This window comes from Leptosomus discolor, chromosome 1 (genome assembly GCF_034619465.1).
Source record: "Leptosomus discolor isolate bLepDis1 chromosome 1, bLepDis1.hap2, whole genome shotgun sequence".
Taxonomy (NCBI): Eukaryota; Metazoa; Chordata; class Aves; order Leptosomiformes; family Leptosomidae; genus Leptosomus; species Leptosomus discolor.
Genome location: NC_141391.1, coordinates 156,868,453 through 156,892,511, shown reverse-complemented (window position 1 = coordinate 156,892,511; position 24,059 = coordinate 156,868,453). Strand labels below are relative to the sequence as shown.

The 24,059-nt window shown below is 42.8% G+C and overlaps 2 protein-coding genes across 2 annotated transcripts in view; one reads left to right on the top strand and one right to left on the bottom strand.

The window, feature by feature from the left end:
• Positions 1 to 742, top strand: part of SYCP3 (synaptonemal complex protein 3) — a 10,292-nt gene extending 9,550 nt beyond the window's left edge. The window contains exons 7-8 of the mRNA XM_009955842.2: positions 441 to 545; positions 689 to 742. Coding sequence (XP_009954144.1) covers positions 441 to 545; positions 689 to 742 — 159 coding nt within the window. The remainder of the gene's footprint in view (positions 1 to 440; positions 546 to 688) is intronic.
• On the bottom strand, positions 724 to 24,059 carry CHPT1 (choline phosphotransferase 1). Its single transcript, XM_086468130.1, has 9 exons — positions 23,811 to 24,059; positions 13,981 to 14,128; positions 12,827 to 12,968; positions 9,097 to 9,181; positions 7,404 to 7,535; positions 6,876 to 7,034; positions 4,654 to 4,779; positions 4,052 to 4,162; positions 724 to 768 (listed from the first exon to the last, which is right to left on the bottom strand). The coding sequence occupies exons 1-9, from the start codon at positions 24,051 to 24,053 to the stop codon at positions 724 to 726; spliced, it is 1,191 nt and encodes a 396-aa protein (XP_086324256.1). The 5' UTR covers positions 24,054 to 24,059.

The window sequence follows — 24,059 nt, the reverse complement described above, 5'->3', positions numbered from 1 at the left end:
GCAAGCTTCACTGGGCTTATTTGGGGAGAACTGTGCAAAGAGAAGGAAATGTTGGTGTTATAGTCCTTACTCCAAGTCTCCAAGGTTGTCACAATACTAAACCCCTATCATTCCTGACATGCCTGTTCTATTTTTTCTTGTAGAACTCCCTCTCTTGACAGAAATGCAGGATAACTAGCTGAGGCCTCACAGCTGCTGAGTGGAGGGGACTGTTTCCTTCACAGGGCCTATATTGTTTCACAGGCTCCATACTGTTCAGACAGGAATGCAGACTGGAGTACGAAGTCCTGTATGCTTTGTCTGTCATGTTCGTGACAAAACCATCAACTATCAGCGACCCCTGCTGCTGTAAAAATTACTTTGTAGTCTGAATAATGGTTGGTTTTAAATTAACCCTTTGACATTGAACAGTTCTGAATTAAGATTATGCTTAACTTCAGAGCATGGAAGAGCTGGAGAAGAGCAATGAAAACCTCCTAGCTGGTGCACAGAGTGAACTTCGCAAAGAAATGGCTATGTTGCAGAAGAAGATTATGATGGACACCGTAAGTATCAGATAGATGAATAAGTTAGTTAAATACAAAAATAGAACATTCTATAAAAAAGTCATTTGACATTCATTTAATTAGCTCAAGGGAATCATATTGATACGGCATTTGCTCAGTATTATCTCCTTTTCTTGTAACAGCAACAGCAGGAGATGGCAACTGTTCGCAAGTCTCTTCAGTCCATGTTATTCTGATGGCTCAATGGAGAAACAACTTGTACCTAAGTAACACGATACAAGTATACGCATTAGCCAGAGAAGTATGTTAAGATTTAAATGTTTTAAAGTTCCTATTAATTAATTAATTAATCCTTTCATGGATTGCTCTAATCTTGTGTCTGATAATGTTGTAAGAACATATATTAGTAAGTTTATTACTCTGGGGGAGGAGTATGGGCCCCAAACCATTTACTGTCTGTCCAATTAATCTTTAACTACTGTCAATAGCATTGGACTGTTACAACTGTTTCACTTTTTATAATGCCAAACTGTAACAATGGGCAGAATTAATGAAAAATGCATTACCCAGATTTTACATAAATAAAAGCCTTTAGGTACGTTTTGCACATAGAAGCATTTTCACAAGCTGCAGACTTTAAGATTTTCATGGTTTAAACATCTAGTCTGCTGACACATCAGCAGTTATAAAAGTTCACAGAGCATGACACAGCTCATATAACATTGTTTAATGATGTGTATAATGGTAAATTAAAAGTAAATTTTGTTCACTCTTTTGTAGGCCAGGCATTGTAGCATCTGTGTACTAGTAAGAGATTTATGAATTGCTGTAATTTGTCCAAAAAGCAGGTTTCTCTAATTGAATGATGAGTTTAGTACCACAGCTTTATATGACATCTGCTCACGTAAGCATAGTTAAACACTTTGCATTTTGGGGTATATAGTTCTTGTAGAACGACTGCTAGAAGTAATCTAGCTCATTTATTTAGTACAAGTTATTACAAGCCTTTGAGATGGAATATTACTCTTTGCAATTCCTAATGACTAGCAATTTAGGGAGGCCTAAGTCTTAAGGACAAAGCATTTCTCTTTCATGTATCTCACTACAGTAGATGAGTACAAACCAAACAGTTGGCTTAGCCTGCACACAGTTTGTCTTTACAGAAAACCATTACGCCTCAACACCCACTTTGACAAACTGGGTAGTTCCTAACATATTTAATTCTGAGATTTAACACAACAGTAGAAAAACCAAAAACCATCCACGCACCCACACACACAAATGTCATGTTTTCATAATGATGTATTTCAAAACCAGTCCATACAGATCCTTTTCCTCAGCTCATTTTTAGTTCAGAACCAAGCCCTTTGATGATGGTTCTCCAGTTCTGGGAGCCAGATTAGCGATGGCTAACCCACAGAAACTTCAGCTATTAGGTTGCAGCCGAAGCTGAACAAGCAACCGGTACGGAGCTTTTTTTTGTTCTGTGTCCACTAGGACTCAGGGAAGGAACACACAGAGAAGGTACGTTGCTAGAATGATGTATGAGGCATCTGGTGGGTAACAGGTCACTTTGCTAATCTGTAACTGTGCTGCTGAGTCTCAGCCCTCGGGATGATTAGATGACACTCTGAAATACAGTTAACGGTTTCTGCTTCCTGGCTTCAATACCAGGGTAGCTGTTAGTATCGTCTCACGTTTCTGGTTTTCTGACCAATGTCCGCATTAGTGTCCTATCGTCCACATACCTCAATCATATCCTTACAACTACTTAGACCTACTACTACATGACACGTTTTTGAGCATTCTGGGGAAACAGACCTTCTCACTCTAAATTTAATTTGTTTACAGTATTCAGACAAACTGGAAGAGTCTTTACCATCTTCTATTCGCCCATGGCCTGGGTTCAGGCTAAGTTCAGATGCTGTGTCTTTCCCAGCCTCAAACAGGAGTAGTAGGATTCATTTGGAAATTATATGAGTCACTTAGTTACTGACAAAGGACTAACACTTGAGGAATAACTGTAACAAAGTGCATCAGTATAGCCACCTTAGGCAGGAGTGTGGTAGACGTCATTTTATTCCCTCCAAATTTAGCAGACAATATACCACTTGTAAAGTTCCCTGAACACCTTGGGGAAGTCTTTTTGAATTAATGTGCAGCTAGGAAGCTGCAGTGGTAATATTTTTTAAAACAAACCATAGCATTCTTTATTGTACAGTTCAGGAAGGACTTTATAAACTCACAGCTCAGCTACATATCAGCAGCTGAAAGTAGTAACAGACACTTACATTCAAAAGCTTTTTACAAAAATCATATTCAAATGGTACCTCTTTAGATGAGCTTAAGCTTATAGGGTTTGTGTACAAGTCACTATTTGCTCATACAGATAACAAGCTACTTTCGTTCAGCTTTTCTCTAGTGACAACAGCAGCCCTTTAGCCAGGCACTTACGTTAGCCAGTGGGTCTGTTCTTAGAGAAAGAGATAAAGGCTCAGAGTGGACCTGACTTTGTTTTGGGGAGATTTACTATACATTAGGGTTTAGATAAAGTACAGTGATAGCTACAAGACAAATTAGACAGCTTAGAAGGCAGATGAACATGGCAATAGCAAACATGCTTCCGAGGGAATTACATAAGGGTGGGTTGCATTGTCACAGTCCAAACAGTCACAGTCATTTAAGTTTATCAATGAATTTTGTCATTCACTTGTATAGTTTCACAGTCACAAGGTAGGGTAGGTAAGGTAGTGTCCTCAAAGTACACAACTACCCAGAGGCAAGATAACAATGAAGTACAATGAGGCAAACCTTATTATGACCATGGAACCTGCAACAGGCCTTGAATGAAAATACAAGCTACAATTGTATTTATTAACAGTAGGTTATGTACTGAGAATGCTCGACTCATAAAGGCACTCATAACAGTATTCTGAAGTAGAAGAAAATTTTCCTGAGCTGTATCTTCCTACTGATCCAGCAGCTTGTTCTTTAGAAATACCAGAACAGAGAGTAACAAGTAGTTTTACCTCATGGATGCCTCATTTTACCAGTCTTAATAATGCAGTCCTGTATTCACTGATATGTCTGACTACCACTTCACAGCAGTTCCAGGAAGACTTTAGAAAATACCACTAGAAGATTAGTCACTTGGTCTAGGGGAAAGTGAAACTCCTCTTCAAACTGTGGTTGGTAGCACCTTGGTTTGCAATCTACATTCACCAGCCCAGAAATGCAAAATTAAGGTTACTTAACGGGAAATGGCGGAAGTTTCAAATGTGGCATTTGTGCTATGAAATAACAGCTGCAATGTCTAGAACATGGGGGAAATACATCCTGGTTCAAAAGTACTGATCACAATAGAATCTGCAGGACTTTACTGTTAATGTCTGAGGTAACAGAGTGAGCTTTCTCATAAAATTATTTTCTTGAAAAGCTTAATCTGTCTTCCCCCCCAAAAAAAGAGAGACGGCTTCATTCAACATTCCCCTAACTGCTTCTTCTCTTGTCCTTGACCTATTTAATCAGTCATTATGGTTTTGAACCTGTTCAGGAGCTTGATGAGATGATATTCTGAAGACGTGTATATGAAGATGAGCAGCAATCTGTAGGCATACACCAGTGGCATATCTCAGCATATCAAACAAGGATATGAACTTCAAAAGAACAAAACAGAACAGTTAAAAAAAAAACCAACATATTTTTAAAAATTGTCCCTACTATAAGTTCACCTATACTTTAATCAATCTATCCAAGTGACATGTTTAACAAGCATTTTTACATATAGATATATAGTGGTCTATTTTAGAAGAAAAGAAAAAAAAAAGCCACCCAAAACCCAAACAACATTAAACACTGATCAAGTCTGACAAACAAAGGTTGTTAGTCTGCAGTTAGCAGAACAACTTTAAGCAAGTCCCCGTAGAGCACAACTACAAGAAAGATCTGTAACTTCACTTTCCCATCTCTGTTCCAAGGAAAGAAAGCCAGGCAGCTCCCAAAATACATGTTTACATGATATTTTGGCACTCCCTCCACAGTGACAGCTGAACTCTGAGCAAGTTAGTAATGCCAGAGTGACAAGAACAGTTCTCAATCCATCCCTTTAAGTACGCTCCAAATGAAGAGTATAAAACAAAACACTTACCAATGCTACCCACAGAACAATATATTCGTCAATGAAACTGTTGAAGTACTGGTCCAAAACCAGAAGTGCTGGCCCAATAAATGCAGTCTCCTGAAGACAGATTTCACTTTTTGTCATGTGAGCCACCTAGGAAAAAAAAAAAAAAAAAAAAAGACACACACAAAAACGCATCACTGCAAGCTGAGTGTAACTACCAGGAAAGCGGCACGCTGTCCTTGCCCAGCACAGCCGGCTGTCCGCAGGCCTCGGGAAACAAGCAGTGGGCGGCCAAGGGCTTCACAAACACTTCAGCACCTGCTGCTCCCTGACAGCTTCTTTCCCAAGGACCAGGTAACCACTTTCCAGGGTCTTCAATCCATATCCAGCACTTCAATCAGCTCTAACAGCTATTTGAATTATCAGTTGGTATTTTTTGACTTTATTACATGAGAAATGTGTCCTTCAATGTTCTTTTGTAATATCTATACCAGCGCAGTTTAGCTACTTGTAGGGGTTCCATGTTTTATTTTTTTCAGTACCGTATTTGAAGGGTATGACTATGCAAGTGTATTACTGAAAACAAATACTATTCACTTGAAATGTTGTTTACAAGTCTAACTTGAAAGTTTGGGCTTTACTTTGCCAAAAGCTAACGTGAACCTAGGCTTTTGCTTAGGTGACAGGACTTGTTTTCACTGTTCAGTAGAGATGGCGATGTACCCACCTTGATCCTTCCACACACATTTAGCATCCTTAGAGACAACTTAAGCTCACTTTTAACTGAGAGGCAGAAGAAGAGTTTTTGGTAAGAAGTTGGAGACCTAATAGAGGACAGATGAAGGGTCCATACCAGGAGGCTCAAAAATGGCAGAAGGAAAGTAGTCTAGGTGCCAAGTTTGCCACAAGAAATCACCCTGTCATTCCTTGTTTCCATGCATGGTGGACGCTTGGCAAATACGATTAAGGTACTGAGAACAAAGCGTCTCTTCACATAACATGAATCATGTTCAGCTCTATGCTGAATGGGACGATCCACAGAAAAGCTTGTGAGTGTCCCACTGTAAAGACAGGAGGAGCCACAGAAGCTTTACATCCAGAGGAGAGCTGACAAAGGCTTCCACTCTACGCCAGCTAAGGATGCATTTCTCCTGCTAAAGGGATCTGCTGCAATTCCTGGCTCACGCCTGGCACGATGCGCAACAGCTGCGCGACACCACGATGTGCAGTTAGGGCCCGTGGAGCAGCTCTGGCACATCCACACAAACCACACGGCCCTTGGCTCGTGTCTCCACTGGGCCTCACACCGGGTCACGCCTTGAGTTTTTACTGCAGGTTGCTCACTCCGCAGTGCCTGAAGGACAAGGCCGCCTGAAACATTATCAGAATAGTACCTGTGAGCGCTAAACCCATGAAATCTTTTCCCCGCTACCTTTATGGATTTGCCTCTGCAGCAGGCTGTCCTCAAAGCTACACGTAACGTGTCACAGGAAACGTGGTTTGCTCAGAAGCGTCCATGGGCGAGCTGACACACACGGTGATGGCTGCCGGCTACAAGGAGCCAGGGGCCCTCTGAATGAGCAAGGGAGCCAAGGGGTTTGACCGAATAGATGAACTGCCTCAAGTTCAGTCTTAAGGCTCAGTCTCCTCATCAGCATTCTCTCTCTTGACCCATGTTATCAGCTGACTAAGTGAACTCCTGTTTAGCAAGAAGATCTGTAGAATATCTGTTTGTTTTCTACTGTTTGAAAAATGTCATGCCAGGAAAAAAAAATCAGCTGGCTGCATTACTGCTGTTAGTAAATATGAAGAATAAGGCAGATTATTTTTTTTTTAATCCATTGGTGAGGTTTTTAATTACAAAAGAGATAAAGATAGAAAAGTTTATCTCTTCATTTTAATGATTAATGTAAATTCCTATTTCAGATCATTAAATCGGAAGTCACTGCACTGTTAGTAAGGCTTGGGGGACCACAGTTACGATGTTACCGACAGTCTATTTCTAGGAGTAAGTTGAACAAAACTGAAAGTTCTAACCAATACCTTCAACAATAAGTATGTCTTTGTTTATATCAGTGTCAGATATAATCTCTCTGTAACAGCCTGAGACTGCTTGGTTGTGATGAAACTGGTAATACAGTGGCAGAGCAGAATGGGAAAACTTGCCGTGCCCACAGATCCAGCAAGCGTCAAACCAAGCAGCAGTTTAGGTTTTGGAGGTTTAGGACTGAAACGAGATTCCTTACCACCAACTTCTGTGAGATTTTAGCATTCACAAATCCAAACGTCAAGACATACAGGCAAGCATGTTTTTCAAACAGCTGAGTTGTAGACTTTTTATAGATCATAACGGCCAGTGTGATAAGCAGTCCGATGTGCAGGCCTGGTGAAAGAACACTCGTTCCCTAAAATACAGACAGAAAATTTGTCTTAGGCTTCGGTCACACAGGAAGGACCAGATTTTATACGTATTGTAAATCCCATTAAACAAAACCAGAGTTGTCAAAACTCAGTGAAAGTCTGTTAGCAGGACGCCAATGCTATTAGTAACCTTTGCGGTGGCTGGTCTTGTAAGAAAATTCATTGCTGGTTCCTGTGACAGAAGAAATCCAGTAAGAGGTAGAGAGAAGATAGATACTGAAGTCTTCGCTTTAGCCATTCAACTTTCATATGTTTGTCAGCTCAAATGGATAAAATCCTTACGATCATCTGAAATGTAACAAATTCTGGGCAAAAATTACTCAAATTTCATTCAGATTTTTAAAGCCACTTACTGCTATTGTAGATCCATTCTTTCCAACCCCTCCACCAAAGATGACACGGAAGTAATTGAAAAAAGAAAGTGCTATTCCACACAGTATGCCAAAAACTGCAAAGAACTTCAGTTCTAAGCCCACCAAAGGGACCTTAGCAGGAAAAACAAGAGAAAGACGTTAAAAGTTAAGGTTTACACTTTTTTTAAAAAAAAGATTAAAAACCTACTGGTACCTACTAAACAACTGTTGTATTTGAACTCTTACTTTCCTGAAAACAAGGTCAGGAGAAAGTGTTTGGAATTTGTTTCCTTCTGAGAGGACAAATTTCTTCTGTACTGTTTATGCTTGACTTCCGCGTACTTAAGTTCTGGTCTGGAAATTCAGCTACATCTTACTGTGTTTGTCCTCACTATGTCCTTCAAATATTTTCACTGCATAAGCAAAACTTGACACAGACTACAGGATCACCAAGGCTTGGGAGGCGGGAGAAGGATGGCTCCTTCTATTTCACTGGGTAACACAACACCGAACCACAGGAAACACAAACACCATCTGCCTGCTTTGTATTATTGGTATGCTGTACCTTTGCATTTAGAATGGTCTCCAGATACAAAATTTAAACAGTTACCTTCCAGAATCAATTGCCGTTTCAAGGAAACTTCCAAAGGCAGCAGAGGATTAAAAAAAAAAAAAAAAAAAAAAAGTAGCAATAAAAAATTGAAACCATTGACTATATTTTTGAATATAGTTGTTTTGAGATACAGCATAACTACCACAGATTTTAATACTGAAGAAAAATCCATCATAATTAAAGTCTAATGCACCTACTTTATTTTCCAACATGAAAATATGCTGTTTGAAAATAGAACAAAAGCATCTTGCCGGATGGGGAAAGGAAACAAAGTTTAGCTAAACATTTCTTAATTGCTGAGTAAACTTGTGAATTAATTTGAATTACTTGGTCGCTTATATTTAAATTAATTTGCTTTGGTTATCAATAGCACGGAATGGTCTCAGGTCTTCCATGCGCTGCGACCCAGCAGAACTGTACATGTCTGAGCAAATCCCTAGAAAGGATGAAGACGTTGGTCCAATACACCTTTGATCCCATCCACTAAACTGCATCTTTAAAGATCAGAATAAAAGCCAGAGATAGGGAAATGCTTTGGGACAGAAAACAATTCTTTAATTACAGAAATTGACATTTATGTTGTCTCTGACATAACTGTTAAAAATCAGGATGTCTCCATCGCTACATAAATGCGGACTACTTAACCAAAAAAACCCCTAACTTCATCCCACAGCTTTCTTAGATGAAAGCACTTAATCTTTAAATTTTAAAATAAAGCATCCTATAAATCATTTAACTGAACAGAAATGTATGCCTTACAATAAAGTACACAAAAGACATAAAACTAGAGCAAAACCTGTTTGTTAAAGCTTAAGTATCTGCAAAGTATTAGTTCCAGATCAGAAGTTTGCATGTGGCAGATGGAGTCTTTTTTCCTCTACGTAGCTCTAAGTTTGTGCACAGGGAGTCACACCATTACACCCAAGTTAACTACCACATCAAAATAACCTCCACTCGTACAAGAAGCTAAACCAGAGCATCAGACAGCCAGCGGGTGTGGATGGTACTTGCACAGGACGGCTTCGAGCAACACACAACTGCGGACGCTCAACAGGAACTCGGAATACTCAATACTCCTACCTTATAGTCCCATATTGCTGTTCCACCGCAAGCAGATACCAAGAGCAGCACTGTTATGGCTATCTGAACTTCAGTTACATCAACTCTATGAAGGAAAAAAGGGAGATTGAGTTAAAGAAAAGGTCTTTTTCCTGTAAGTGCTGTAAGTGTGTGTGCGTGTGTGTGTGGGGGGGGTGATGAAAAAAGTGATCTTACATTATCTCCTTAAAAGTACTTCAAATTACATCAATGTAATTTGATCATCATATAGATGATTCCCCTTGACTGAGAAAGGCACTCTATACGGGGGCACACATCTTTGACTAAGATTTAAAATTAAATCTACACTCCTTACATAGAGCAAGCTACATATCATTTTAATAAGGGGAAAACCTTTAATGAACACACTGTTAACTATTTGAGAGTCTTGTATATATTTACGTACTTGTTGATGTCTAAGTACCAAATCAAAGTTTAAGGCAAGCTCACAGTGAAGGCAATCAAACATTTCCATTAAAAGCATTTCATAGAAAAGTGTGGACCATAGAGAGCAGGCTGGGACAGAAGGGATTTCTTTAAGCCGACATATCATGAAAACTTGACAGGTACAGCCTCTGAAACACACGGGCAGTACTCTGAGGACTGAGTCAGTGGCTAGCTAAGCAGCTCCTGTTTCAGATATAATTGATATCTTGCTTTTTTCTACAAAAACATTTTTTAAATAGGTGGCCTGGTATGCCCTCTAAAGACTAGACTCTGGATTCCACCTTTTTTGTTCTCAGACAAGATAGCAAACTCTATTATTTTATTTGATCGATGGAATGTTTTGACAAGACCTGAACATACAAAAAATGTTAAGCAGAGGCTCAAGAGAAAAAAATTGATACTTTCAATAGAACTTTAAAATAATTTAAAAAAAAGTGCACATCTAAGGTACCTTTTATGTTTGAGGTTTTGAGGCAGGTACCTGATTCTTGTACTGAAGTTACCAGCAAACAGCGACGATGCATATTTACAATACAACACTTCTTTTAAGCAGTTAGAATAAATTTGCTGGTTTAAGGTATTAATGACCAAAGTCAACAAGTATTGTTAGTTGCTTAGCACGTGAACAGTGCACAGGAAACAGTGTATTTTTAAAGCAAGACAGGAATCAAACCTTGGCTAATGGAAAACATTTACCTGATCTTGATAATCACAGTAACATTAAACTCTCTTCTTTCATCAGAAAGATAGTGATAAAATAGGCTGAGCTTCATCACAAGTTTCGGACTCTTAGTCTTAGAAAAGCCAAACTTTAAGCCGCAACTAGATGATAAGCTGAGGTGCTCATCACTGCTCAAAGCTGTTGGAATGGGTAGTCCTCACTGAACTTGTCGGTTACGTCATGCAAAATCGTCCACGTGCAAGTGTTCAGAGTTTGCAGTCCGTACTATTCAAACCTGGGTTTCTAAGCTGTACTGTGTTTGCTGTTGCTGGTGGCAGGAGGAAGCTGGAACTTGAAGCTGAGTCAGTTTATGTGTCAAAATTTAGTACTTAATTTCACAGAGGCTCAGACTGTTGGTTGCAACGCAGCCCAAATCAAAGTGGGGTATTCCACACAACCTGACCCAGCCGCTCTGATCCTTCCTGGCCATCAGCCCTGGAACTCTCTCATCTGTCATTTGACTTCTAAAATCAAGTGCTGCTAATTCAGGAACGGCATCAGTGAAAGCTTCCATCCATATTATTATTATGTATTATCATATTTAGAGCAATACTAATGCCTTCATTCAGACTCTCACCTCTATGCTTAAGAGAAATAAAATTGTGAGCCTTGAAAAAACTCTGACCTGTTTTCAGTAAACAGAAAGAAGTTATCTTGGAGAAAAGTTGTGTCTAACTTCAAACAGGAAGCAGGGAACACCAGGCCATTCTGAACTGCTTATAATATGCACTATCACTATATTTACATAGAAGCCATTAGGTTTTTAATGAAGAAATTTTTATGTGGTACAGGAGTCTCGGTTCCTGCCTGATGTAGGGAAATCATTCTCAGATTTTATGCAAGAACAAAAGGCAGAGAAAAGCAATCATGTATGCAAATGGAGAGACCTTATAGCAGCCTTCCAGTGCTTAAAGGAGGCCCACAGGAAAGGCAGGGAGGGACTCTTGATCAGGGAGGGTAGCGATGGGATGAGGGGTAATGGTTTCAAACTGAAAGAGGGGAGATTTAGATGAGGTATTAGGAAGAAATTCTTCACTGTGAGGGTGGTGAGGCACTGGCACAGGTTGCTCAGAGCAGCTGTGGCTGCCCCCTCTCTGGCAGTGTCCAAGGCCAGGCTGGATGGGGCTTGGAGCAACCTGGTCTAGTGGGAGGTGTCCCTGCCTGTGGCAGGGGGGTTGGAACTAGATGGTCTTTTAAGGTCCCTTCCAACCCAAAACATTCTATATATAAAAAATAAAAATAAATCCCAGAGCTTGTGGCATAGTCCATCTCCCTTCAGTGCAGTCCACTGTCACGTACAGAAATCACTCCATTTCAGCCATCACTCTAAAGCACCTCTTTTTGTTTACAGCATGAGGTGTCCTTTAAAAAAAGTAGGATGGGTAGGCAGGTAGGAGAATTATAGTTTGTGTGGTAAAATGCATTGTCAGCAGATAAAAAAGAGCTCTTAGCATTACCACAGAGTCTGCTTTCTTTGGATGCAGACATCGAACAGCATGCCGGGATAGCTGATCACTAGCCTGTGTGCCCAGGGATGCTCCGATTTGCTAAGGTGCTTCTTGCAGTTCAGAGCTAAGTAGGACTATAAACAGGTGACTTAGCAAGTGACTAGGATTAGCAGAAGGATACCCTTCATTTATCACATATTTCCGATTTTGCTGCTACAGAAGTCTCTGATCTTTTCCTCTTTTCAGAAACGATTACTAAAGTGCAGCTCATTGTTTCAAACCAGCAAAAGGCCATGGCACCACCACAGCTGTGGGAGGGTGCAGCAATCCCCACACTATTAGGAGTTAAATCCAAGTTGTTATCTTCTACATGAAGGTCATGATGACTCCTCCTACACTGCAGTGAGAACAGATGAAATGTCTACCAAGTCACGGACAGCATCACAGCAATCTCTAGAACTGTGACCTAACGCAAAACCTAAAGCCAGTATGAGCGAGATTAAAAGCAAAGCCCCCACATAAACTTGGGGTAATTCTTCAAGCACTGCCGTAGCTCTGTGGGACTCCTTGCCAAAGGATGCAATGGATGCAGAGAGTTTGTTCGAAGGAAGACTGAAGATGTCTACGGAAAAGAAACCCATTAGGAGGGGAATTTCTCTAAAAACGCATGTGGCTCAGAGACCCCTGGGCCGAAACCGTTCTGCAGCTGGGAGATTACAAAGGGAGGTTCTGTAGGTGCTTGCTCTGTCCCTGCTCTGACACAGAGCACTTGTTTACACTGCAGGGAAGACTCCTCTGGCCTGGGCCTCGTGGTGCTCGTATGGGTTCTGAGAATAAATCCACAGACAAAAGAGCCAAGTGCATGCAAACAAAGCATATACAGCTACAATCAGCTGCTAAAACAAGTTCTCTACTCAGCATTATGCAGAGTTTTTCAGTCCTTGCCAGGTAAAACACAAGTCTTCTAGTCTAGCAGGGAGATGAGGAAGAAGGTGAGTGGGAGAGAAAGCAGGGAAAAAAACAAGAAGAAATGGAAATCAAGTAGCCAGCAGTCTCAGACATTAAGCCACATGTACTTCTACAGATACCTACTTACTTTCCAAACCTTAATATGCCTGAGACATATGTCTGCCAGTGAGCAGAATAGAACATGAACAGTCCCACAAAACAACAGAAAAACAACCAGTCAGGATTTGTTCCTAGTCGGATTGCTATGCAGGATCCAAGGACAACAAAAACTGAAAAGCAGAAATGAACATGTTAGTCATATACCCTCTTTGCTTGCAGTTACAAGAAATAAATAATAATAAAAAATAATCACAAGGCATTTTACATCACTATAACAAAGTAATGATATGACTGACACTTTCCCGAGTAGCTAACCTCAGGGACAGTCCTGGCAGGAGAGACCAAAACACAGGACTCCTTTTCTTCCAAGCAAGGGCCCCGCCTTCTAGCCTACAGTGGTCGATCTCCCTTGTGGCCTTGTCACCTCGTGTTCTTTGCATCACAGACAGCTTCAACTGAAGGGTCCCGCTCAGAGAGACTCGTAGTTGCACTTCTCTGGGAAGTGAGGCATAAAGAACGTACCAACTCCCAGGGCCAATGTTTCAGCCATTAAGCTTTTTTAGAAGCACAGCCGCTGCCAACAACAGCGGCTAAGTTATGGAAAGTAAAACTGAACAAGGCTTACTTTGTAAGGACTCTCATTTCTCTACGGAATATAAATTATCCTTCTCCTAAGTGCCAGGCTGGATGCCCTATTACCAAACTGACATTTTGGCATCTCACTCCTAAAGCGGGATCCTTAATTTTCACATGCCAGGATGGATTTTAGGTCCTTAAGATCCTTTATTAGGCATTACCTGTACCCCACCAGAAAACACAGGCTACGTATAGTAAAAAAATCCCTAAGCATGCTCTTACAGAATTCTTTTGTTCACCATCTAGCTCATGCAAAGAACGCCGGACGTGAAGACGCACAGCAAGTAAAAGCAGAATGCATGTTACCCAACATCCTCCCTGATACTGGCCAGGGATGCAAAGGTCAGGGGCAGCTTTGGCTGCAGCGACCAGGACATAGTGAAGTTAACCTAAAAGAAGGGAACATGCTGACCCTGTTCTGAGCAAGGGGTTGGACTAGGTCACCTCCAGAGGTCCTTTGCAGCTTCAACAAATCTGTGATTAACCAGCTCCTCTTGAAAGCAGGTAACTTTAAAACTAGGATGGGTAACAGTAGGTTAAGGCTACCTGTGGAAATAGAGTCGCAACCATGATCAAAGAGCTCTCCTAGAGGAGAACTACTGTTTGTTCTTCTGGCTTGCTTCCCATCAATGGCATCCAGAGACTGGTAGATAAAAAGTCCTAATGCACCCAGGATGTATGCCCAAAAAGGTGCCTGAAAGAGATTCACATAGAAGGTCACTAGGCAGTTCCCAACTTCTTAGCTGATAATCTGTTCCATTAAAGGTAAAATACTGTTCAGCACAAAACTATACTACATTGTGCTATTTGTTACTTAATGGACAAACCAAATTCCTTGTGCTGGTCTCTACGTGAATTGTAGTAACTACTATAACAAACAACACCAGATACACCAGTGAAACACAGGTCCTTCTATTTATTTAAACAAACAAAACCCCAAAACTTTAACCTCTCTTCTGCATCAACTGACTTATTTTTCTACCTTAACCCCACAGTATTTCTATAATTATTTGAATTCTTTATGCTGAAAAATGTTACAAAAATATTAACTTTTAAAAAAAGAAAGTAGTAGCAAGGCACACTCAGCAGTTTACAACAGATACAAAAACCCATTACATTTTTCTAAATAAAGACTTCAGGGAAAGATATTTTTTCCAACATACAAAAATTGACTACACAGGCACTTTGGATAAGGGTTTGAAGAAACAGTCTTTCACTAAATATGAAAGAGCAACTATCTACTTAATGTAGATTGTTTCAAAACAAGCTGTGAATCACTTACATTAACACCAGTCTTAGGTTCAAAGGAACTGTCCTTTGAACAGTAGCACCTCTCAAAAGCATTATTTTCATACACACAGTCTGTATGTCTTTGTCTAGGAATTTGTTTTTACTAAAAATTATTTATAACACGTTTGGAACAAAGTACAGGTAACATTTTTCCCTCAAGCAGTTTCCAGCAGTATCCTTAACATTCAGAAGCACTGTTGACGGAAAGAGAGTCACAGTTAGGTATAAATGCTGGAAATTGCAGGTCAAACAAGCGAACAGCCACAGGCAGGCAGAGCGGAACCCTTTCCCACTCCCAGGCAGGGGACAGCTGCTGTGGCCCTGCACCTCTGCCATTCCTCTCCTGCAGCACAAACAGACCAACGTGACTACATGTATTTCTTAAGGCCAGTAAAGGCTATTAAGCAGATTTAGACAACAAATCTCAGTGAGCTGAGATTTGCCCACACTCACATAAACCCAGTGCCACTGCCGGGGAAAAAGAAAAAGTGACATTTGCCAATCCGTTCACAGGCAGGGACACAGAAGGCAGCAGTAAGAGCGCAGATAAGGTGCGCCGCTCCTCCAGACATTTTGTTTTCTCATCATCGTTATACTCGCTGACTTGACTTAGAAAAAGAGTTGTGCCTCCAACGAGACTGATCACAAAACACACCCTTCCCAGCACGCTTAAGGGAGGTTCAGTTCCGAACAGCTTTTTTGCTGTTATTTAAGACTTCCTCACGTATTCAAGGCTGGCTGATATACTATGTTATTGCTTAGTTTTGTGCTTTTAATATGGAAACAATATTGTCAGCAAATTTATGAATTTCCTGCTACCCAGTATTTGGATAATTTCATTAATAAAACATTCCACCATTTAAAGCCAAATGGTTGGCTGCTTCACTCAGCTTTGAAGCAAAAGACAGTCAAAGAATTAGGGACTCCAGCTACAGGTGAGAAGTCTGGAGCCGTATGTACATACAAAACTTACAAAATTCTTCAAAACTGACAAGGCCGTCGTCTGTCCCCTTAACCCAAGGAAATTAAGAAAACCTGTAATCACAGATCATGTTGGAAGCCTTGAGCAGGTGAAAGAGGATGAGCAGATATTCTCATTCCAGTGGCCATTTAACATACTGGTACCCGACAGCCCCCCAAAGATCACACTATAGAAACCCAGGCCAAGTGACGACAGCAAAACATGATTGATGTTTACTAATGGAATTAGTCCGGTTATTTAGGTTTATTCTCCCTTGAGTTCCATTAAATGAAAGAATTTTGTGTTGGGGGATGGCGTTAAACCAGGGAGTGAGTTCTTAATCCATGTTTTGAAAAGTTTCTCTCCTCTGCCAAAGGGGGAAGGACAGAGCCTGCGGACAACAGGAGGAGCCTACTGCCACCCTGGGTTCACGGATCACCCACCGAGAGCCACGTGGAGGCACAGAGAGCTCCAGGGCCTCCCCTGGCACAGGCTCACTTGGTCAGACGTTCTGCAGGGAGGCAGTGGCTTCCTGCCGGCCCCCATGCTCGCTCTCCACTTTCCAAAACAGAGGGGGGTCAGGCATTGCTCAGGTATTTCAGGACACAAAAGCACAGTTAGGACCCTCCTGAAGCTAAGATCATTTTATTTGTGGGATAATCCACATACTAAAGCTACCAAGTACCTATACTGGCTTTTTCAGGATAGCTTTGCTGTATGGAGAATAAGAGACATTCTCAAACAAGGCAGCTCCTGACACAAACCTATGAACGAAGCATTATGAGAAGAAAGGCTAGGAGAAACCACTGGTTTCATTGTAGTCCTTTAAAGTAGTTTTTTAAAGACTTTTCCAATTTTATCACCAATATTACTGGGAAGTGCCACAAAGGCAATCTGCAGTGTTTCACAAGGTGTCATTACTGTGACCTACTAGTTACAAAAAGATAGCTTGAGCTCTATCAAAACTTGTCACACTAATCCCTGGATTTTGGCAAGTAAACCAGGCCACACCTGGCAATTCTGCCCAGGACACCACTGGTTTTTTGGTTGTGTTAGGCTTCCCTCCTTTTGCAACCATCTACCTATAACTGAAATAGACTTTAGTTTGCTTTAAAGTCATCAGGTTCTCCATATCATGGACAAAAGTAGACAGTATCCCGTGCTAAATAGGCTAGCCAAATCCCTTACTCACTCTGCATTCACCTTCCTTCCCCACTGTGGGGCACATCACCAGTTAAGTCAAATACCAGAGTGTGGGCAGTTTCTTATTTAACAGGATCAGTTCCGTAATTGAAACACCAGTCAGGAACAGAAACCTGTTACAGCACAGTTTTTTATCATTAGCCATAGCGCTGCATGCCATATGCTTGGTATTGACACTACCTTTTGGAAATGCAAGCTCTGTGACATACAGCCTCAATTCTAACCAAAACAGAAGGCTTGATAGTTACTGTGCTCAGTTTAAGACAGTTTCCATAACCCACAGAACACGATAGAAGAATTCTTGTTCAAGGTAACAGGTCTACGTTTACAAAACAAGTGTAACACATTAAATGTAAAAATAAACCAGCTTCAACTCAAAGTTCACTTATTAGGTCTTTTTGACAAAGCAATGGCTTTTGTCAAGTTGCAGGTTACGGTACAGGTGTAACCATTAAAGACTGTTGATCCAAGTCTGTTTGCATTAGCTTGTGCTGGGACAAATCAAAGCAGTGGTCCCCCCAGACTCCAAAACTAAAACACTCTGCTCCTTGGCAATCTGGAAAGAGGAGGAGAGTTTTCACCCTCTTCCCAGTAAGGATCATCTGTATCCAATAATACCTGCAGTGGATGCATCTGTATCCCCACAGCTGTGAAGAAGGGAAGAATATTGTAGTAAGAACAGGGGAACAGGTGTCTGAGGGAGCTTAGAAACACAATCTGGAGCATTTCATCCCTCGGCTGTCAGTTCAAATTTAACCCAGAGTGGTAATAACCAAAGGCCACTTGTGATCAACTATGCATTCAACTATGCATTAAATGAATGCTCTTACGTTTTAATCAGTAAAATACAGTTTTCCAAATCACCAAAGGTGCGCAGAGTTTTCCGATGTTCCTAATAACCATGGATTCTCTCTGCTAGCCGCCCTGTCAATACAGCTACAGCTGCTGTCTCCTCTGCCTTCTCACATGGCTGGCTCTCCATCCAGGGACGTCCCCTGCTGGCCTCCCACGCTGGACCCAAGTAGTTTGCAAACTAGAGAAGTGGGAGCATTTGAGAATGCTGACATGGCTGACAGACTCACCAGAAAGGTCAGGAGGCTCCCAATAATCATCAGCTTTTCACTGATGAGGTGTTTATTATCTCTGCCCAAAGTTATATCCTGTCCAAGCAAATATATTATTTGGCCAGATGCTATTCTCATGGAACTAGGAGAGAACACAAACCAGGTGGAAGACAGGGGAGATGCTTCTCTGCTTCAATTAAGAAGGATGTCTGAAAGATGATACAGCCCCAGAATCTTGTCACACACAGATTTGTTACAGCAGGTCTGGTCATCTACTGAACCAGAGAGTGTCAAAACAAAACCATGTGCATATAGTGTTTGACGGGTACGTGTGGCATGGCATGCCTCTCCTTCAGGAAAAAGTGTGGGTTGAACAGCAGTCCTTATTCTTCTGCTCCTGTGGTCCCACCCCAGGAGCATGGACAGCTGCAAAAGACCACATGTGCCAAGGAGAGCTCCCTTACCACTTATTTCAAGCAAAGCTGTCAAGCCCAGAGAGTTCAACAGCCCGAGCTTTTGCAATATTTAAAGATTTAGCCCCCCTTAATTACTCATCACATGTAGTCATAATCTCGCTTCCTCAACCCACAGCTACTAACTTTGCCCTAGTTTACATGGCCCCTCTCTGGAACAGATCCAGAATAGAGATAGACATTTTTATTGGATTCCCTCCTTCTCCCCCCTCCAACACGGATCACTTCCCTCGCTCCTGTTCCGCACAAAGCACTACGCACAATTGTACTAAGAGCAGGAGAAGGGAAGGGGTTTGTTTAAACCTGCATTACGGGAGGGGGAAAGGGCAGGAAGGAAAAAAAAAAAAAAAATCAAATAATCGTACTATAGCCCACGTGCATTTCATGCACACCAGGACTCCCTGCATTCCTTTAGTGTCCTCCTCTCCCCACGAAGCCCCCTCTGAAAGAGCTCCCGTCCTTCTCTGTCAGGGTTCCTGAACCTTCACTGTCTGTCTTTACGCCAAATACCACTTTCTTCCATTCACTACCCAGCACCTCGTTCTCCACTTGTATTGGCTGGATTCCCCACCCCACTCAGTGCTTCACACTTCTCCTCTGTCAGGTCAGAGGCTTAATGTTTCTTCCTTCACACCCCGACGCCCCCAGTTCATACCACCTGCTCCAGTTCACCCTCTTTTCTACTTCTCCATTCTCCCTCACACAAAGCTCAGCAGTGCCCTTGCTGTTTACATAACGTTAATGTCATGCCTGTCAATAGCTTCCCTTCATTTCTCCCTCTGACAGGGAAAAACTCAAGACAATCCCCGTTTCAGTTTAAAAGGTGCATTGTGGGTTTGGTTTTTTGTTTAGGGGAGTTCGTTGAGGTTTTTTTTAATGCTTTTTTAAAAAGAGAGAGAGAAGCAGAGGCAGCACCTCACCAATGTTCCTCTCCCTCCAAACAGTTAATAGTAGAGCTAGCTGGAGTTACCTAGACCCTCCCCTGCTTTTTGGCCTCCCCAGATGTATGGCTTTCTAAATAGCAAGTTTCAGCAAGGTATGGCACCCTTTTATAACCTCACTACACCATTTCTTAAAAAGGTCTACAAAGCTAGCTGTAGTAAGCCTCCCTTCCCTCCGTCTGCTCTCTGCATGAGAACCCTTGAGCCCCTGGCCCCTTTCACCACCACTGCCCAAACTGCAAATCCATAATCCATGCTTTTCTCTTCCTGTCTTCCTCTGTTCCCAGTAACTTCCAGGAAATGACAGACAACAGAAACAAAGGCTTCAAAAAAACCCAAATAAATGAGACGTGATGCAACCTAAGAAGCTGAGAGCAAGTAGGAAAGTCTTTAACACTGGATGAAATCTACTCTGATCAGTTGAGGGGGCTCTTGGCTTAGATCCTGCTGCAACTGCTACAAGATTTTTTTTAAAAAATAGATATAAATTCAATACAAAGTAATAATTACTGTTAGCATGAACTTCTGTCCTAAAATTCTAGCTTCCCATGGTATTTTATTAGGCAACTGCCACAGAGTTAACAAATGGGAGACTGGTAATTAGTGTTTAATGCCACCTACAGTGAAATGTTTCCCACCGAGAAAAACGTGGGAGGCAAGTCCACCTTGCTCCTTTGAAGTCACAGGCCGGAGCAGAACACATCACAGCACCTAACATCACAGTCACCACACATACTCAAGTTTTTACACATCTGCAAAGCAGAAGCAGTGGCAGCTATTCGGATGTTCTTTCTTAATGGTCCTCGGGAGGAGCTAGGAAACTCGGAAGGACCTGGTTCTTGTGACATGGAGCTGCAGCTGATGCTTCTCAGACCTGTGGCTGTACTTGAAGCATTACCAAAGCTAGGCCCCTCCATGAGCAACCATGAAAGCAGCAGGATGCCCCTCCATGAGCAACCATGAAAGCAGCAGGATCAGAGTTTCCTTTCTCCCTTTTAAAAGGATAACCTAACGAAGTAACTGTGGCTACTCCAGAGAACTCAGCTGGCAGTAGAGCAAAACAGTTCACTGTCAAATGGTGGGGATAAAATGGAAATCCTCCCCTAAGAAGTGCTCCTTTCACACTCTAACGCAGCAAATACACACTGTTCATACTTAAAGTCACCAAAAGTTTCCATTCCTAAATACTTTACAAGCAGTAAAAAAAAAAAAAAAAAAGAAAAAAAAAAGAAAAACACACACCCCAGCTTGTGGTCACAGTGAGGAAGGTATTTCTGCCCTCTGCAGAACATGAAATGTGCAGGTGGCGTCCTCTGCACCACCACGCCCGCTGTAGCAGTCCCGTATATTATTTCTATAGATTACTGTCCTAAGCTACACAGAGCGGGAAACTGGACAAACACTCTACAGAAATCTACACACATGGATTTTTAGTCACAACAGTGCCCGAGGGGTGCGGTCTGCTAATGGCTTAGCTATAAGTAAGAAGACTCAGGTTGAAATGTGCATTTACAGGAGCCAGCAATACAACCCATGTTGCTACTGGACAAGACGACATTACTGAAGCAGACAATATTTTATAAAGCCAAAACATATTGTGCTAGTCAGTAACAAACTGGCTTTTAGTGGCTACTGATGCTGATGAAGATAAAAAGAATAGTATATAAGGAAATAACAGCTCCCCAGTAAGAGAACAAGGGAGCATTGTATGATTTGGGACATTAATTGCATTGTGTGTGCGGGGAAAAGTATTATTAAATTGTGGAATTCACTGCAATAGGACATAGTGGAAACTGAAAGTACAAACAAGTTCAAACCAAATAATTCAAAACGCAAAATCATGCAGTGGAAGGTGTCTACGGGGAAATAGATCCATCAGTTGCTGTTCTAGCACGTAACCCAAGTAGAATCCCTTGCCAACAAACTCCCTAAACCGCAGTCTTTTTGCAGCTAGAAAGAGTAAATTGCAGAAAGATCTCTTTTCTAAGCATCTGCCAGCAGCTACTCTCTGAGGGATTTCTGCTACCAGTCTTACTTGTTTTGGACAGTTTGTATAAACATCAATACTTCAGTGTTTTCAACAAAGGACTAATAGAAACGGGCCACTTAAGACTGATCAGGGGAAAAAAAAACAACAACAACAACAAAAAAAACCCATACAAACCAACTGATAAAAAAACCCAAACCCAACCTAAACCTAAAACCAAAACCTGCTTGTTATTTTATCTGAGTCTTCTATCCAGCACTCCTACACTTTCACCAAGAGACTGCAAGTTCTTGTTAGTCTATCAGGTAACCAAGACTTGTTCATGAACAGAAGAGGTGGCTTGGCAGTATAGAGAGGTGATGCTGAAGTGCACTATGCTGTTAGTTCAGTTGGTGATTCCATCACCTTTAACATCATTTTCAGTTCCACCTACACATCCAAGTCACAAGTAGCTACTACAACAGTGCATATTGCACCTATTAGCATTGCAACAGTTTTAGCTTTTTAAAAAAGCCATCCAGAACCATGACATCTTAGCTGGAAGACAAGCTGAGTCATTAAACAAGCAGAAGAGAGATAACAATGCCCTAAGTGATGCAGCAAGAGAAAGTGAGGGCTATTCTCAAAGTGCAAGAGGCAATAAAAAACCCAACAGGATAAACAGCCTGGCTTTATGCTACATATCTGAACAAGGAAGTTTAGTCCAAACTGTAGGCTCTTACAAAATCCAGCTTCCACAACTAAAAAAAACCAGTAAAGTTCCTAAAACTCAACCGAAGTTTTCCTGGAAGGAGTACTTCTCTGGATGTCTGCCACACAACCATCTTCTTTCTGTACAAGAGCCCTCAACTGAAATGTAACTTAAAATTTACTTTCGGTTTTTCTTTTTTTTTTCTGAATAGTAAACAGAAAAATCTAAAATGAACATCCAGACACAGAGCTGGCACATGGTTGATATCTACATCACAGAACTAAGCTAAAGGTAGCAATTCCACAAGTATCTTAGCTCTGAAAGTGCTGCTAGGAGACAATCTGCGGTTTCCAATCATTCACTCTCATCTCTACCCTCCCTTCTACTGCCTGCAATGCCACAGAGTGCCTCTACCTGGTGATGTGTGTCAGGGAAGTGATTAGGGTGAGACGAAAGCAAAGTTACTTTTGATCTGGATCAATTTCCTGATGTGTCTGCCACAAACACCTCTGCCAACACAAAGGGCAAAGCAACTAGCGAAAAAGAAGGGTTCTTCTAGCAACAACACCACTCACCACACCACATCTAAGTTATTAAAAACCCCCACCAACCGCCACGTCTGCCATTAGGATTTAAGCCCAATGCAAGAAAAACAGCAGCCAACCTTCAAGATATTTTACCTACACAAAGCAATTTTCCCTTGTTATTTCCTGCCCTAACTACCGCAGACTCTGCACTGGGAAACCTGTCACAGGCTGGGAAGCTCAGACAGAGCTCCTTAAGTTGTCAGAGAAACTGTAGGCAACCCAGTTTAAGTGACAGCAACATCAGCCCATGTTAACAGGCCTGTTTTCCCTCCAGAAGTTAAAGCAATTAAACCTTTCCCGCGTGAGGACAGGAAGCATTTGAGCTACTGTGTCAGCTGACATGTCTGTAACACAAATGAACCTCGATTCTGAACTAAGCGACGCTGAAGTGGCATCAGCCATGCCTCATGGCCGGCTCTACCCTCCTCCTGGGCACATCCCGCACCCTCTCCCCTGGACAGCAGCTGTTTCTACCTTCACAGCCCCTCCGTTGCAGCCTTCCTCTTGAGAAGGGAGCTGGCACAGCTTACACCTCCTTCCCAGCAAGCTGCCGGAGCAGAGGCACACCCGTGGGACCTAAGCCGGTCCCGGGAGGACGCTGGGGTCCCACGCACCACGGTGAGCCCGGCTACACCCTCGCTCCACAGCGTTCGGCGCAGGCCAAGCGCCCGACCACAGCCCCGGCCCCACCTTTGGTCAGCGAAGGGCCACGGAGGAGAGAGAGGCCCACCGAAACTCGCCCTTTCACATGATCCTCCCCAGCACCTCGGCATTCAAACACCCATCTCCAGCTTGACCCCTGCTACCCCAAAGCATGACCCCCGCAACACCACTCCCCTGATTTCCGAGGGGAAAACGCGCAGCGCCACCTCAGCCCTCCCTCCCCGGGGAAAGGCAACACGTATCACCGCGGGGAAGCCGCAAGTGACAGGGCACGGTGCCCTGTGGGGTACTGTCAGGCTCCCCGACACCGGGCCGCCCGGGGCCGAGCTCCGGCACCCGCAGGGCGGGAGGGCGCGGGAGGGCGCGGGAGGGCGCGGGGGGCCCCGCGGGGCGGCGGCTGGTGGAGGGCCGCCGGGCTGAGGCGAGGCCGCGCCAGGAGGAGGCGGTGGCAGGCGGGGAAAGGGGTCAGGCTCTAACGGAGAGGCGGCGGCGGCGCCGGGCCGTGGCGGGCGGTACCTGCTCGGTGGCGCTGGGGCAGCAGGCGATGAGCGGCAGCGCCGTCAGGCAGTTCAGCAGGAGGCCGCCCAGGGTGATGGCGTTGGGGGCCAGCCCCAGCGGGACCTGCTCCACCAGCCAGGCCCAGTAAGGCTGCAGCCACGGCTCCAGCAGCGAGCACCCAGTCGCGCTGTAGCGGTGCTGTTCCAGGCGCTTCAGCTGCGCTGGGCTGAGGGGCGCGGGCAGAGCCCAGGGCACGGCCATGCCGCC

What these genes read in the sequence shown, in the direction of transcription:
- CHPT1 (XM_086468130.1), bottom strand. Translation starts at nt 24,053, where the DNA reads ATGGCCGTGCCCTGGGCTCTGCCCGCGCCCCTCAGCCCAGCGCAGCTG. An exon ending in GGCATATTAAGGTTTGGAAA is followed by an intron (nt 9,182 to 12,826) that starts GTAAGTAGGTAT and finishes TTTCCTTCATAG; the next exon opens with AGTTGATGTAACTGAAGTTC. An exon ending in CAGCAATATGGGACTATAAG is followed by an intron (nt 7,536 to 9,096) that starts GTAGGAGTATTG and finishes TTTCCTGCTAAG; the next exon opens with GTCCCTTTGGTGGGCTTAGA.